The following is a 14,788-nucleotide window of genomic DNA, read 5'->3' on the forward strand; positions in this document are numbered from 1 at the left end:
TTGGACTTCTCTGTAAGTCCAGGTTGTAATCTTCTCTGAGGCAGCTGGGGGTTCAAGATGCTTACCACACATCTTTGAGGGGTCTAGTTTCCAAAATGGGGCCACTTGTGGGTGGTTTTCACGGTTTAGGCACATCAGGGGCTCTCCAAACGTGACATGACAGCTGCAGACTATTCCATCAAAATCTCCACATATTGGGGTATCTGCGTACTGAGGACAAATTGCACATTAAAATTTTGGGTCCATTTTCTCCTGTTACCTTGTGAAAATAAAAAAATTGGGACTAAAAGAAAATTTGTGAGAAAAATATGATTTACCGTAGTTTTTTTTTCACAGCTCTACGTTAGAAACTTCTGTAAAACAGCTGGGCGTTCAAAGTGCTCATCATCACACATCTGCCGGTAGAGTTCCTTGAGGGGTATAGTTTCCAAAATTCTAATTATTCCAGCAAATTTTGCATTCAAAAAGAAAAAAACGGCGCTCCATCCCTTCCAAGCCCTGCCATGCACCCAAACATCCCTCACATATCGGGTATTGGCATGCTCAGGAAAAATTGTACAACAAATTTTGGTGTCCATTTTTTCCTGTTACCCTTGTGAAAAAAAAAAAAAAAAGGTCTAAAGTAAAAGGTAAATGTTGATTTTTTTCCTTCCACATTCTAAAACTTTCTGTGAAGCACCTGAATGGTTAATAAACTTCTTGAATGTGGTTTTGAGCACCTAGAGAGGTGCAATTTTTAGAATAGTGTCACTTTGGGGTATTTTCTGTCATATAGACCCCTCAAAGTGACTTCAAATATAATGTGGTCCCAAAAACAATGGTTTTGTAAATTTTGTTGGAAAGACTTTTAAACCCTTATAGCTTCCTAACAAAAAAAAAATGGTTTCAAAAATTGTGCTGATGTGAAGTAGACATGTGGGAAATGTTATTTATTAAGGGCATAAAAATTAAAAGTTTGAAAATTGCTATATTTTCTCCAAATTTGTTTTTATTTTTCACAAATAGACTCAGGTCATATTGAAGAAATTGTACCACTATTATGAAGTACAGTGTAATGTATAAGAATTAGATCTGTATCTTTAAGAAAGCGAGGGCGGGAGTTGAGAGTAGTTTCAGTTTCAGTTCTGGCCTGAGGAGGGAAATGTTATGCTGCTGTTATGCTGTGTGCTGGAGGAAATGAGAAGAATAAACTACAGTTAAAGCTTACCCTCTATTAAATTCCTTACACCGTGTGGACATTACAACTGGCGACGAGGATGGGATAGAATCACCTGCTTCTGTGAGTACTGACCCCTGCTTTACTGCTTCACACGCCAGCGCCACTGAGAGACTCCATCATGGCTGAATACTTGCACATGTTCCCACAGTTTGATATGACTGATGTCACTAATCTCTCTCATAACTGGAGAAAATGGTTAAATCGATTTGAGAATTTCCTGGAAGCAATAGATATAAAAGAGGAGAACAGAAAAAAAGCCGTGTTCCTGCATTGTGCGGGCACAGGAGTCTATGACATATACAGCACATTACCAGCAGCAGAGACAGACACATACAGCAAATGCTCCAAAGCTCTCACTGACTACTTCAACCCTAAACATTACATACAGTATGTCATGAAAAACAATCTCAGAATCAATGGGATCTGTTGAATTGTTTCAGAGTTATTACCTCATAAAGTGATACTGGCCAGAACTGTAAAATTTGGCCTGGTCATGAAGATGCAATCAGCCTTGAGGGCTAAAGGTTATCAACGGTCACACGCAGTCGCGTTTTCAAGGTCAGCTTAGTGGGTCCTGGATGCCGTGCTGAGTGGTCGCATTATACCACAGCTCAGCAATGCATCCAAATGTAGCAGAGTTGTAGCTCGTCGTGGGACATATGGATTAATGGCGGACAGGTTAGGAATACTGTGTTTATTTTTATTTTGATCTTAATAACTGAGTAAAAGAGTTATTGTGGGGGAGCGTTCTGTTCAATTAAAGGACTTTTTCCTGTGTGTCTTTATTCATTTTCACTACAAGGTTAGTAATGGGGTGTACCTCCAATTACTAACCCCTGGGCTTGATGTCAGCGAACAAAAAACAGCTGACATCAACCCCAAAACCATTACCCCGCTTACCAACACATTTCTGGGGTGGCTGAGGGCTGATGTTTAGTCTGAAAGGGGGCTAATATCCATGGCTGCTTCCCAGCCTATTATTATCAACCCGCAGCTGTCTGCTTATCATTTGCTGGTTAGTAAAAATAAGGAGGACCCCACACCGTTTAAATTTAAATATTTTAACCCCTTAATGACTGCCAATACACCTTTTAATGGCGGCAGTTAAGGGTACTTATTCCTCAGCGCAGCTTTTTAACGGCACTGAGAAATAAGTGTATAGAGCCCCCCCAGCGTTGGATTTTCTCCGGGGTCTCGGAGACCCCAGTGTTGTGATTGCCGTTATTAATAGAAAAAAGGCAACCGCAAAAAAAAAAAAAAAAGTCAGTTCTCATTTAATTTCTCTCTCCTGATGTGATCGCACATCAGAGGAGAGAGAAATGGGGTCCTCCAATCCTTCCGGGGTCCCTGTATTTTCCATCATGCCCCCCGTGATGTCCCCTGGCCGGCAGCATCTTTATGCGGGAAGAAAATGGCGGGCGCATGCGCAGTGCGCCCACCGAGATCTGCCGGTTGGCACCCGGCAGCAATAGGAAATTTTTCCTACAGGTTCATTTTGATAGACCTCATCAGTGATCAAAATAAAAAAAAATAAAAAAAATCAAACCCTCCCTTTATCACACCCTTAGTTAGGTAAAAATAATAAAATAAAAAAAATGTATTTATTTCCATTTTTCCACTAGGGTTAGGATTGGGCTAAAGCTAGGGTTGTGGTTATGGTTGGGATTATGGTTAGAGTTGGGATTAGGGTTAGGGTTGTAGGTGTTATTAAGGGGGTTCCACTGTTTAGGTACATGAGGGGGTCTCCAAATGTGACATGGTGCCACCATTGATTTTAGCCAATTTTGCGTTCAAAACGTCAAACGGTGCTCCCTCCCTTCTGAGCCCTGCCATGTGCCCAAACAGTGGCTTTCCCTTACATACAGGGTATTGGTGTACTCAGGAGAAATTACACAACAAATTTTGTGGTCCATTTTCTCCTAATCCCCTTGTGAAAATAAAAAATACCGGATTACGTACCGGTAATGCTCTTTTATAGAGCCCACGACAGCACCCACTAGAGAGAGGGGATCCGCCCCTAGGAACAGGAAACCTACAGAGAGATAAAAGGGGCGGCCCCCCCTCGCTCCTCAGTTGTTTTACAGAGAATAGGAGGAACCGCCGCCAGGTTTTAGTTAACAGGTTCGGGTATATACATATATATACATATTTACAACCTCATACTATATCTTCTAATATTTACACCTCACCAAAAAAGCACCATGTGCAACTATATACAGAAAAGGGAGGGATGTGAACGGGTGCTGTCGTGGGCTCTATAAAAGAGCATTACCGGTACGTAATCCGGTATTTTCTATTCGCCACGACAGCACCCACTAGAGAGAATTGCAGAGACTATAGACTGGGTGGGTTTACTGAGTCAAGGACCGATACACCAAAAGTTAGATCAGAAGCAGAGGATAGATCTAATCTATAATGCTTATAGAAGGTATTCGGTGAAGACCAAGTTGCAGCCTTACATATAAGGTCTATTGGCACATTTGCCCTTTCTGCCCAGGAAGTCGACAAGGCTCTTGTAGAGTGCGCTCCCACATGCATTGGAGGATCTTTCCCTCCAGCTTTATACGCCAAGATTATTGCCTCTCTGATCCAGCGAGATAATGTGTTCTTTGTGACTCCGGCACCCTTGGTTTTACCCTGAAAAGACACAAAGAGAGCCCTACTCTTCCTCCAGTCCCTAGTTCTCTCTAAATAGGCTAAGACAGTCCTTTTTACGTCTAGGGTGTGAAGTCTTTCTTCTTCTGGAGTTGAGTGGTTCTCATAAAAGGTAGGTAACAGGATCTCCTGGGATCTATGAAAGGTAGAAGCCACCTTAGGGAGATAACAAGGATCTGTTTTTAAAAGTATCCTATCTGATGTTACCACAAAAAAGGGAGGATCTATAGATAAAGCATGAAGATCACTTACTCTTCTGGCAGAAACTAATGCCACTAATAATACCGTTTTTAAAGAAATATTTTTTAGTGAGGCTGCATGGAGAGGCTCAAAAGGTGATTGAGTCAATGCATTTAGGACTATCGATAGATCCCACTGAGGGACCCGAGGTATGCTAATTGGTCTCGATCTCTCACAGGCAGATATAAACCGAGATATCCATTTATTACCTGCTACATCAAAATTAAAAAGAGCTCCTAAGGCTGACACCTGTACTTTCAGAGTGCTTACTGAAAGACCTAATTCCAGACCTTTTTGTAGAAATTCCAATATTGGAAATATAGGAATATCAGCGGAAAGTTGTGTAGTATGGAATTGAAGGAATTTCCTCCAAATTCTAACATAAATCCTGGTAGTTGAAGGTTTTCTGCTCTTCATAAGAGTATCTATTAACCCACTAGAAAACCCCCTGAGATTTAGTAACTGCCTTTCAAACTCCATGCAGTTAAATTCATGCCCTTTGCCTGAGGATGAAGGAACGGACCCTGAGAGAGCAGGTCCTTGGATTGAGGCAGAATCCACGGGTCCGACACTGACATCGCCCTCAGCCATGAGAACCATGGCCTTTTGGGCCAGAATGGGGCTATTAATAGAATTCTTGCTCCTTCTTCCCTTATTTTTCTTATTACCAAAGGTAGTAGATTCCATGGAGGAAAAGCATATGCCAGGTCGAAAGTCCAGGGTACTTGGAGGGCATCGAGTATGTCCGGCTTGTCCTCCCTGTTTAGAGAGGCAAACGCCCTGACCTGTCGGTTGGCTCTTGTGGCAAACAAGTCTATTTGAGGAACACCCCATTGCGCTGTTATCATTTTGAAAATTTTTCTGTTTAGCATCCATTCCCCTTGATGGAGGGTGTGACGGCTCAGAAAATCGGCACGAAAGTTGTCTGTGCCCCTGATGTGAACTGCTGATAGTGATAGCAGATGACCTTCGGCTAATTCCATGATGTCTGATGCCAGCTCCCTGAGTCTGTCCGACCGCGTACCTCCTTGATGGTTTAAGTAAGCTACTGCCGTGGTGTTGTCGGAGAACACTCTTGTGTGAGAGCCGCTGAGCTGAGGAAGAAAGTGAAGTAGGGAATAATATATCGCCCTCAACTCTTTGACATTCGAAGAACTATCCAGTTCCGAACTAGACCAAAGATCCTGAACCCACTGATCCTTAAAATGTGCCCCCCAGCCTTTAGGACCAGCATCTGTGGTCACTATACTAGAGGGGGAAATTACCCAGAGAACCCCCCTTGAAAGGTTTTTCTGATTTAACCACCACTTAAGGGAGTGTAATACTTCCGTTGTTAGATAAACTGTTCTATCCAGACAGCCTCTATTCTTGATGTCTTCCTCTAATATAAATTTTTGTAGAAGCCTAGTATGAGCCTGAGCCCACTGGACCGCAGGAATACACGATGTCAGAGAACCTAGTAATGACATGCTCTGTCTGAGTGACATACTACGATTTTCTATTGCTAAGGATACCTTATCAACTATGGAGAATTTCTTATCCTCAGGCAGCTTACAAATCTGGTCAGCTGAATCTAGAAGGAGCCCCAGGAATTTCTGACACTTAACAGGCTGGAGTCTAGATTTTTCCCAATTAACCAGCCACCCCAGGGATTGTAAGGAAATCACTACTTCCCGTAACCTCTGCTCACACTGTAGGGGGTCTTTACCCACAATCAATAGGTCATCTAGATATGGAATGACTAAAGTATCTTTTACTCTTAGGAAAGAAATAACTTCCAATAGCAATTTTGTGAAAACCCTTGGGGCCATGGATAATCCGAAGGGCATCGCCTTATATTGTAGATGACGAATTTGTCCCTCTATACAGACTGCTACCCGAAGGAACTGCTGGAATAAATGATGTATAGGAATATGATAGTAAGCATCCTTAAGATCCAATACTACCATGTAACAGTTTGGAAATAGATTCTTTATGGCTGAACGAATGGATTCCATTTTGAATGTTTTAGGCCTTATAAAGGAGTTCAGCTTTCTTAAATTAATTATGGTTCTGAAAGAGCCATCCGGCTTACTAATCAGAAACAAGGGAGAATAAAATCCCCTCCCCATCTGGGAAGATGGGACTTCAACTAGGACTTGTTTGCGTAGGAGGGTTTTAACCTCTGTTTCAAGCGCCTCTTGCTGAGGCCTGGATCTTAAGGTGGTAAGGAGGAAGGAGTCCGGTGGAGTTCTAATAAAGTCTAATGTGAGGCCTGAAGATATTAATTTAATGGCCCAAGTATTTATTGTTATCTCTTCCCATTGTTGCCTAAACTGTTTTAATCTTCCACCCACTGGAGGAATATAATTACTGGAATTTGTCGGCTGGCTTGAATGGACGTTTATTAAACAGGTTTCCTTTTTGTTTAAAATCCTTATTGTTCCATCTGTCTCTGAAGCCTCCCTTCTTTCCGAATGGTGGTTTCCTGAAGGCCCTTCCTGACAGGGTATGGCACATAATTTGGATCTAGATTGGGCATCTCCTTTCCAGTTTTTTAGCCATAAAGCCCGCCTAGCCGTATTGGAGATATTAGCTGTTCTGGCCGCCAGTCGTAGGGAGTCAATAGAGGCATCCGATATAAAGGCAGCCGCACCTTTGATCAAAGGGATAGATGCTCGTAACTTCTCCCTGGATACACCATTTTTAATATTTTGCTCCAGCTGATCCAGCCAGACTAACATTGACCTGCCAGTACATGTGGCTGCAATTGCCGGTTTGAATGCCGTGACACAGGCCTCCCACGATTTTTTAAGGAGCGCATCTGATTTTCGGTCCATGGGATCTGATAAGGAACCTGCATCTTCCACGGGCAAGGAGAACCGGCGAGATGTAGATGCAAGTGCAGCATCGACCTTTGGTATTTTGGTCCATGTACTCAAATCTTCGTCATCAAAGGGGTAGCGCCTCTTACAGGGTATTGGTACCAACCCTTTTTGACCTTTACCCCATTCCTTCTTAACGAGGTCCTTTATGGCCTGGTTTATTGGAAACACGTGGCCTTTCCGTTGGGAAAGACCAGCAAACATGATTTCCTGTGGTGTTTGCGGTTCTTTTGACTCAGATACCCCCATCGTATTTCTCACCGATTTAACCAAGTTGTTTATGCCTTCAGTTGGAAAGCAAACAAAGTCTTCTTCCCCTGAAGAATCAGACAGTTGAGAGACATCAGAGTCGACCTCCCCACTCTCTGCTGACGTGTCAGCTCTAGGTGAGGATACTCTTCTTTTCTTTTTCTCGGTATTAATCGAGGAAGAACCGCCCCCTAACGACTGAAGTTCTTCCCGAATTATGAGCCGTATCTCATTCATTTTCACCGATTCCTCCTGCCGTAAGGTGTTATCTATACATGCCTGACATAGACTCTTAGTATAGGAGTCAGGCAGGGGTTCGGTACATATAGCACATTGTTTGTGCTTACTCTTCCCCGTCCTCTTTGCCTAGAATAATACAAGCAAAGGAATCAATATATGCTTCAGTGAAGCTATGTGTACACTCACCCAGCGTATTAATTTTACCGGCTGCGGGGTTGCCTTAGTTTGGGATGTGGAACGGGACGATTTCCTTCCCGATTTATCAGTGGAGTCACTTATCTTAGAGTGTCCACTGCTCTTTTTCCTGGTTTCGCTACTAGGTACTAGTGGCTCCTCCATGGAGTGCACACGGACCTCCTCTTGGGACGACATAATGCACACTGACTGCACTTCTAATCCTGACCTTTATAGTGTAGCCACTCCTGCATACATCCCCTCCTAAATTTTTTTTTTTACTCACAAGTCCGGCGTCCGGACACTGGGATCGCATGGGGGAATCCAATATGGCGGTTCCCCCGGAAATGGTCCTCTGACACCGCGACCCCGGACGTTCAAGCTTCCTTCCATGGGACGCCGACGCTACTGCGCATGCGCCCGCTGCATACCGGAAGCGCCCTAAGCGCTGCTCCCCACACCATGTCGCCTCTTACCTCTGGAGGGAACGGAGGGAAGATTCCGCCCAGGGACGCCGCACCGCTGCTCAGCTCCACTTAGGAGGGCATTACCGCAGGTATCCACACTGCGCCGTGCATTCATTAGCACTTACCCAACGGTGTCCCAGCAGGGAGACCGTTGGCACCTTCAGGCTTCCCTGTCAGCCGCACCAGATGAGGGGGGAGCCCGCAGGAACATTCCCCCGACACTGTCCACCTGCTCTGGGACCCCTGTCGCTCAGCAGAGTCGGTACAGGCGGTAGCCCAGGCAGGCCTTCCTCTTCTTAGCCATAGAGTTTTCTCTGTGGGTTCCCTTCTAGGAACAGGAAACCAACTGAGGAGCGAGGGGGGGCCGCCCCTTTTATCTCTCTGTAGGTTTCCTGTTCCTAGGGGCGGATCCCCTCTCTCTAGTGGGTGCTGTCGTGGCGAATAGAAAAAATTGGTTCCAAAGTAAATTTTTTGAGAATAAAGTAAAATGTTAATTTTTCCTTCCACATTGCTTTAGTTCTTGTGAAGCACCTGAAGGGTTAATAAACTTCTTGAATGTGGTTTGCACACCTTGAGGGGTGCAGTTTTTAGAATGGTGTCACTTTTGGGTATTTTCTGTTATATTGAGTCCCCAAACTCACTTCAAATGTGAGGTGGTCCCTAAAAAAAAATGGTTTTGTAAATTTTGTTGGAAAAATAAGAAATCACTGGTCAACTTATAACATCCTAACAAAAAAAATATGTTTCCAAAACTGTGCTGACGTAAAGCTGACATGTGGGAAATGTTATTTATGAACTATTTTGTGTGACATCACTCTCTGATTTAAGGGTTCAAAATTAAAAGTTTCAATATTGCAAAATTTTCTAAATTTTTGCAAAATTTCCGTTTTTTTAATAAATAAAAGCAAGTTTTATCGAATAAATTTTACCAACATAAAATACAATTTGTTACAAAAAAAAAAAACCAAACACTCAGAATTAGTCGGTTACATTGAAGCATTCTACAGCTTTAAACTTCATAAAGTGGCAATGGTCAAAATTGTAAAAATTGGCTTGGTCATTAAGTACCAAATTGGATCTGTCACTAAGGGGTTAAAAAATGGCCATTTGAGCCAAGCTAAAGCAGACAGCTGTGGACTGGTATTCTCAGGCTGGGAAGGCCCATGGATATTTGGCCCTCCCCAGCCACCCCAAAAATGGCACACCCCACCCTTTTATGGATGTAAAAATAAAAAATCTAAGTTATACTCAGCTGTCTGCAGATAATCATGCTGATGTCCCACGACAATCCCCAACCCTGCTACATCAGGCTGCATTGATGAGTAGTGGTGACCAATGTTACAGTTTAGTCTGGCAACACAGTGAGCTGAGCGTGAAAACACTGCTGCATGTGCCAACGCACCAGGGCAAGTGGGGAGAGCCAAGGCTAAGCCCTAGAATCTAAATTGATGCACCATTTCTGAGGTGGCTGAGAGCTGATGTTTTTAGTCTGGGAACCAATATCCATGGCCCCTTCCAAGCCTATTAATATCAGCCTGAAGCTGTCCGTTTAGCCTTTGCTGTTTATTGAATAAAGGGGGCCCAATGCTTTTTTTTTTTGGGGGGGGGGGGCTCCCCATTATAATAACTATTAAAGGCTACACAGACTGCTGTGAGATTATATTAATAGCCTGGGAAGCTTCTTCCTTATTGCCCCTTCCCAGAATAATAACACCAACTCCCAGTTGTCTGCTTTCCCTCAGCTGGATAGTAAAAATAAGGAGGACCCCATGCCAATTTTTTTTTGTTTAAAAAAAAAAGAAATACATGTACAGTAAAGTGCACACACACGGACATCTTTATTACTATGAAAAGGCGCCAGCTGATGAGAGTACTACTCTAATCAGCGTCACCTGCTCTCGCTGATATCTGCGAGACCAGGTAAATGCTGATGAGAGTAGTAGTACTCATCAGCCGACACTTAATTGGCAGTAACCTTTTCAAAGCCGGTCACAGTTGCTGGGTCACATGCTGTCATCTGTGACAGCGTGGGAACTACACTGCTGTGACTGGTGGTAACGTGTAAGGTTACCGCCAGTCAGAGCCTGTTTCCCGCACTGTCAAACTGATGAGTGTGCGAACCGCCGGATGTTCGGGCCCCTCATTCATTTGAATGGAGTCTGGGTTCGGATACCGCTCTGGTACCGGAACAGTTTTTTTAGTGTGTGACAGCAGCCAAACATAAAAACCTATATAACACGAAGAATAGAGTCATCTACCCACTTATACCGCACAAGGAACGGCGTAAAAAATTAATTATAACATCACTAGCAGGTGAAGAATTGTTTTTTTCTGCCTCGACGCATATTTATCCTGCACTTTACACTAATGGTACCTTCACACTAAGCGACGCTGCAGCGTCGCTGTTTGGTCTCTGGAGAGCTGTCACACAGACAGCTCTCCAGCGACCAACGATGCCGGTAACCAGGGTAAACATCGGGTTACTAAGCGCAGGGCTGCGCTTAGTAACCCAATGTTTACCCTGGTTACCATCGTAAAAGTAAAAAAAACAAACACTACATACTTACCTTCCTGTCTGTCCCCGGCGCTCTGCTTTCCTGCACTGACTGAGCACAGCGGCCGGAAAGCAGAGCGGTGACGTCACCGCTGTGCTCTGCTTTCCGGCTGGCCGGCGCTCACAGTCAGTGCAGGAAAGCAGAGCGCCGAGAACAGACAGCGAAGGTAAGTATGTAGTGTTTTTTTTTTTTTTTTACTTTTACGCTGGTAACCAGGGTAAACATCGGGTTACTAAGCGCGGCCCTGCGCTTAGTAACCCGATGTTTACCCTGGTTACCAGTGAAGACATCGCTGAATCGGCGTCACACACGCCGATTCAGCGATGTCTGCAGGGAGTCCAGCGATGAAATAAATTTCTGGACTTTCTGCAGCGACCAACGACACCACAGCAGAATCCTGATCGCTGCTGCGTGTCAAACACCACAATATCGCTAGCCAGGACGCTGCAACGTCACGGATCGCTAGCGATATCGTTGTGTGAAGGTACCTTAAGCGCTTAACACTGGAGTATCTATGTATATCTCTGAAATACGTGATTGAGATGGAACCGCCGGCGGAAGATTCTCTATGAGGCAAATGGAGGAACTGTGGATGTCATCTGGCCTATGATCTGGGGGTATCCGTCTTTTTAGGCGTGCATAAAAGCACTGTCCGCCATAGTTTTGCGCACCTCTGAAAAGAAGGACACCGTTGAATGGAGGTTTTAATACTACATCAATAAAGCTGAAGATTTATCTGCTGGGCTGCATATTTCTCTCTACTTACTTGGAAAGGCCCAGCCATGTCTTCCCTACACTTAGTGTAGTATGTATTTCTCCCCTACTTCATAGATACTATTGCTATTGTCTCCGGCAGCAACGTCTGTTCCGTGCTACATACAAAAATACGAAAAGACGGCTTCTTTCCTCTTTTGTACATGGGCCTCTCTCGTTTCCCTCTCTTTCTCCATCAGAGCCTATAGTTTGTGTAAGGAGCCAACATTCTCTTTGCAACTTTTCCCAAGAAAATACAGTACGATTTTTCTTAGAACATTTTATTGGTGTCTGCCTTGTCAATATAAAGTACATTCATCAAAATTTAAAAAAAAAATTGTTTCTTTATATAAAATGAATAGTTATAAATATTGAAAATGTTCCATTAGTTATTGTAGTGTAATTATTTCTCATTTCAGCTTAAAAATGAAACCATCATAAAAAGGTAATCATACAGCAAGTACTTCATTAACAAATTGCAAAAACTATTGAGGGCTAATCTCTACAACATTATAGAAAAGTAATTAGTATTTCAATGTTCAAGTTTGAATTAATGGTCATTGCTCTCAACGATTATTGAGACAGATGTTCGTATGGTCTTTAAATATGCAGCAAATCATAGATTGGAACGGGTCAGCCAAGGAAATTCCTGACAAGGGAATAATAAAAAAAAAAATTAGAAGGGTTAATATAAAATGTTGCCTACTTTACCAAACCTAAAAGCAAGTACACAAAGTCATCATGAGCAACCCATACAAGAATACCATATTCTTATGTTTGGAAATGCAGTCTGCTTCACTGCATACATTAATTAATGCAAATAAATCCTAAAATGTTTTTCTAGGTTTCACTCACAATGGCATAACACGGCCGCGTGCTATCCAACGTTTTATCAGATAGCACTTGGCCCAGTGCTCAGGAAAAGAAAAAAAAAAAAAAAAAAAGGTATATGACCAATTTCATCCAGCAAACAGGACATTTTTACTTTTAACTCTCTCTCTGTCAGACCAGTTTCACACATCCTTGACACATGGACCATGCAAACATAGGAATATCAGGCCTGACTGCTGTGTCTCTTGACTGGACCCAACTACCTCATATAGGACTTGGTCATGTCAGGAGACCAGGCGGTCCACCTACATAAACACATAAGATGTGAAACCGTCATAACACTCATTTGTAGAAGTCATTATGACACGTTTAACCTAAACTAGAAGGCAGATTAAAAGACCTGATAAAAGAGGACTTTAAGTTACCTGCTCCTTCCGGTCAGACTGCGGATCTATCATGACGTTGATGAGAGATGGGACATTTTTATCGGCGAAGCTAGACGTCAGCGCTTTCTGCAGTTCTTCAGGAGTATTCACAAAATATCCTTTCCCACCAAAGGCCATCATTACCTGCTCATAGCGAGCGTTCGGCTTCAGAGAAACGGGAGGCGCGCTGAAGAACATTGGAGAGTAAAATTACAAATGATGAATCATATCCCACTATTAAACAACAAATCCTTTGAATATATGAAACTTTGTGATATCTTATCAGAGTTCTACTTTTCCTTCCTCCCCTTTGTCTGAACTCAAGCATTCACTCTGAACCAACAGTTCAGTCTTGATCAATGCAGACTGCGAGCACAGTGAGGGGTCAGGTTACTCTCCACAAAGGTAGGGAGGGTTGGGAGGAGAGTGATAAACCATTCTGAGGAAGGGATACCCAGAAAGATTGCGCTGAGCTTTCTAACTTGTCTTTTACCTCACTCCACAGCAGGATTCAGATATACCCTGCTCAGCCCTGCTATAAATATCCTCCATGCTGCCGCTTTTCTCTGCGATAACATCCCTTGGTGCTGTGATGTGTAGGGCAGAGATCACTGCAGCTGGTCATCTCTTACTAGCTCAGAGTCAATTGCAAATTAGGAAACTGCAGACTGGAATACTAGTAAAAATAAAGGATAGAAGTCATATAGTCCTTATCTACGCCGAGTAATGCAAGAGAAGAGGAGCACACTGCTGACCAGAGTAGCAACATGCAGCAGTCATTAACTATGGAAATAAGGACCTATAGTGTTCAGAGTAACTTGAATTTAGACAAAAATGTACAATATAAACTGCTCTGATACAATATATTATCCTACTTTGTCGATTTTATGAATTATGAAAAAAATTGCCCACACTTTTACTTTAAAAAGGAGTCTGCCTGTAATATCAACCCTCCTAAACCATCTATATGGGTATGTAGCTCATAGACAGCTGAATAAAATTAGATCAGATCAGATATCAAGGTCACTTATTTAAGAGACATCAATGCTTTTTTATATGTAAAATAGCTGTTCGGGACTATGGACCGGACACATATGTGCATAAAAACAAGCTCAATGAAAGGGGAGTTACCAGTGTGAGGCATGTAACTAACACAGAACAGTAGAAGAACTGAACTTTGTCTCCTTACAAACCTTTGCTGCAGCTCTCACAGCTCAGCTGTATTACAACACTGACTGCCAGGAAGATGGAAGCTGAAAGGACCCTGCAGATACATCAGTTAGGGCTCTTTTCCTTTTGCGAGAAACACATCCGTGTCTCACATGTGAAAACCAAGCTCTGGCGCCGGCACTTGGGAGCGGAGCGTGCGGCTCCATGTGTTGCTATGCGGCCGAACGCTCTGCTCTGGAGTGCTGGTGCCACAGCTTGGTTTTCACATGCGAGACACGGACGTGTTTCTCGCAAGTGGAAACAAGCCCTTATAGTCACACACAGCTCTGCAGTAAGCCATTACACATCACACTGGTTATGCCTTCTATTTATAATAATCTCTAGGGGCAGATCAATATCTGGTCCATGGTCCTCTAACAGCTCATTTAAATAGAAGAAAAACATGGATTGCTCTGGAATAAGACAACAGATTGACATCTGCAAAGTATCATGTTATTCAGCTTCCTGTGACCTGTATGCCCATATAGACGGCTTACTAGGGTTGATCCTACTGACAGAGTCCCTTCAAAAGGGATTCAGTATTAAAAGATGAGATTTTGCCTAAAAGCCATTTTTCACATTTTCTAAGGACATAGTCTATGTAGATATGTACACAACTGGAATGGTGCTAGAAAAACACTTTACGTCTGTTTACATTGCATGCAGAATTTTAAAACATTTGTATTGTTGGACAAACTGTATAACTGTACGAAAGCATAACAAAAAAGAAGAGAACACACATTAAAGCTTATGGCGCATGATCATATTACTTACACAGATGTTGGATCCCCAGCCTGCAGCATGTTGGCCCAAGAGGCTTCATCAAACCCATTATAAATGCCATTGTTGTTTACCACAATTATTACAATAGGAAGATTATATCTAAAAGAGAAAAAAAATACAAGAC

At 43.0% G+C, this 14,788-nt stretch overlaps 1 protein-coding gene across 1 annotated transcript in view; it reads right to left on the reverse strand.

Annotated features, from left to right (window-relative positions):
* Positions 1-11,681: 11,681 nt before the first annotated feature.
* HACL1 (2-hydroxyacyl-CoA lyase 1) overlaps positions 11,682-14,788 on the reverse strand; it is a 39,625-nt gene continuing 36,518 nt past the window's right edge. Inside the window, exons 15-17 of the mRNA XM_069729943.1 lie at positions 14,656-14,763; positions 12,673-12,859; positions 11,682-12,065 (exon numbers count right to left, since the gene is read on the reverse strand). Coding sequence (XP_069586044.1) covers positions 12,033-12,065; positions 12,673-12,859; positions 14,656-14,763 — 328 coding nt within the window. The 3' untranslated portion in view covers positions 11,682-12,032. The remainder of the gene's footprint in view (positions 12,066-12,672; positions 12,860-14,655; positions 14,764-14,788) is intronic.

This window comes from Ranitomeya imitator, chromosome 6 (assembly GCF_032444005.1).
Source record: "Ranitomeya imitator isolate aRanImi1 chromosome 6, aRanImi1.pri, whole genome shotgun sequence".
Taxonomy (NCBI): Eukaryota; Metazoa; Chordata; class Amphibia; order Anura; family Dendrobatidae; genus Ranitomeya; species Ranitomeya imitator.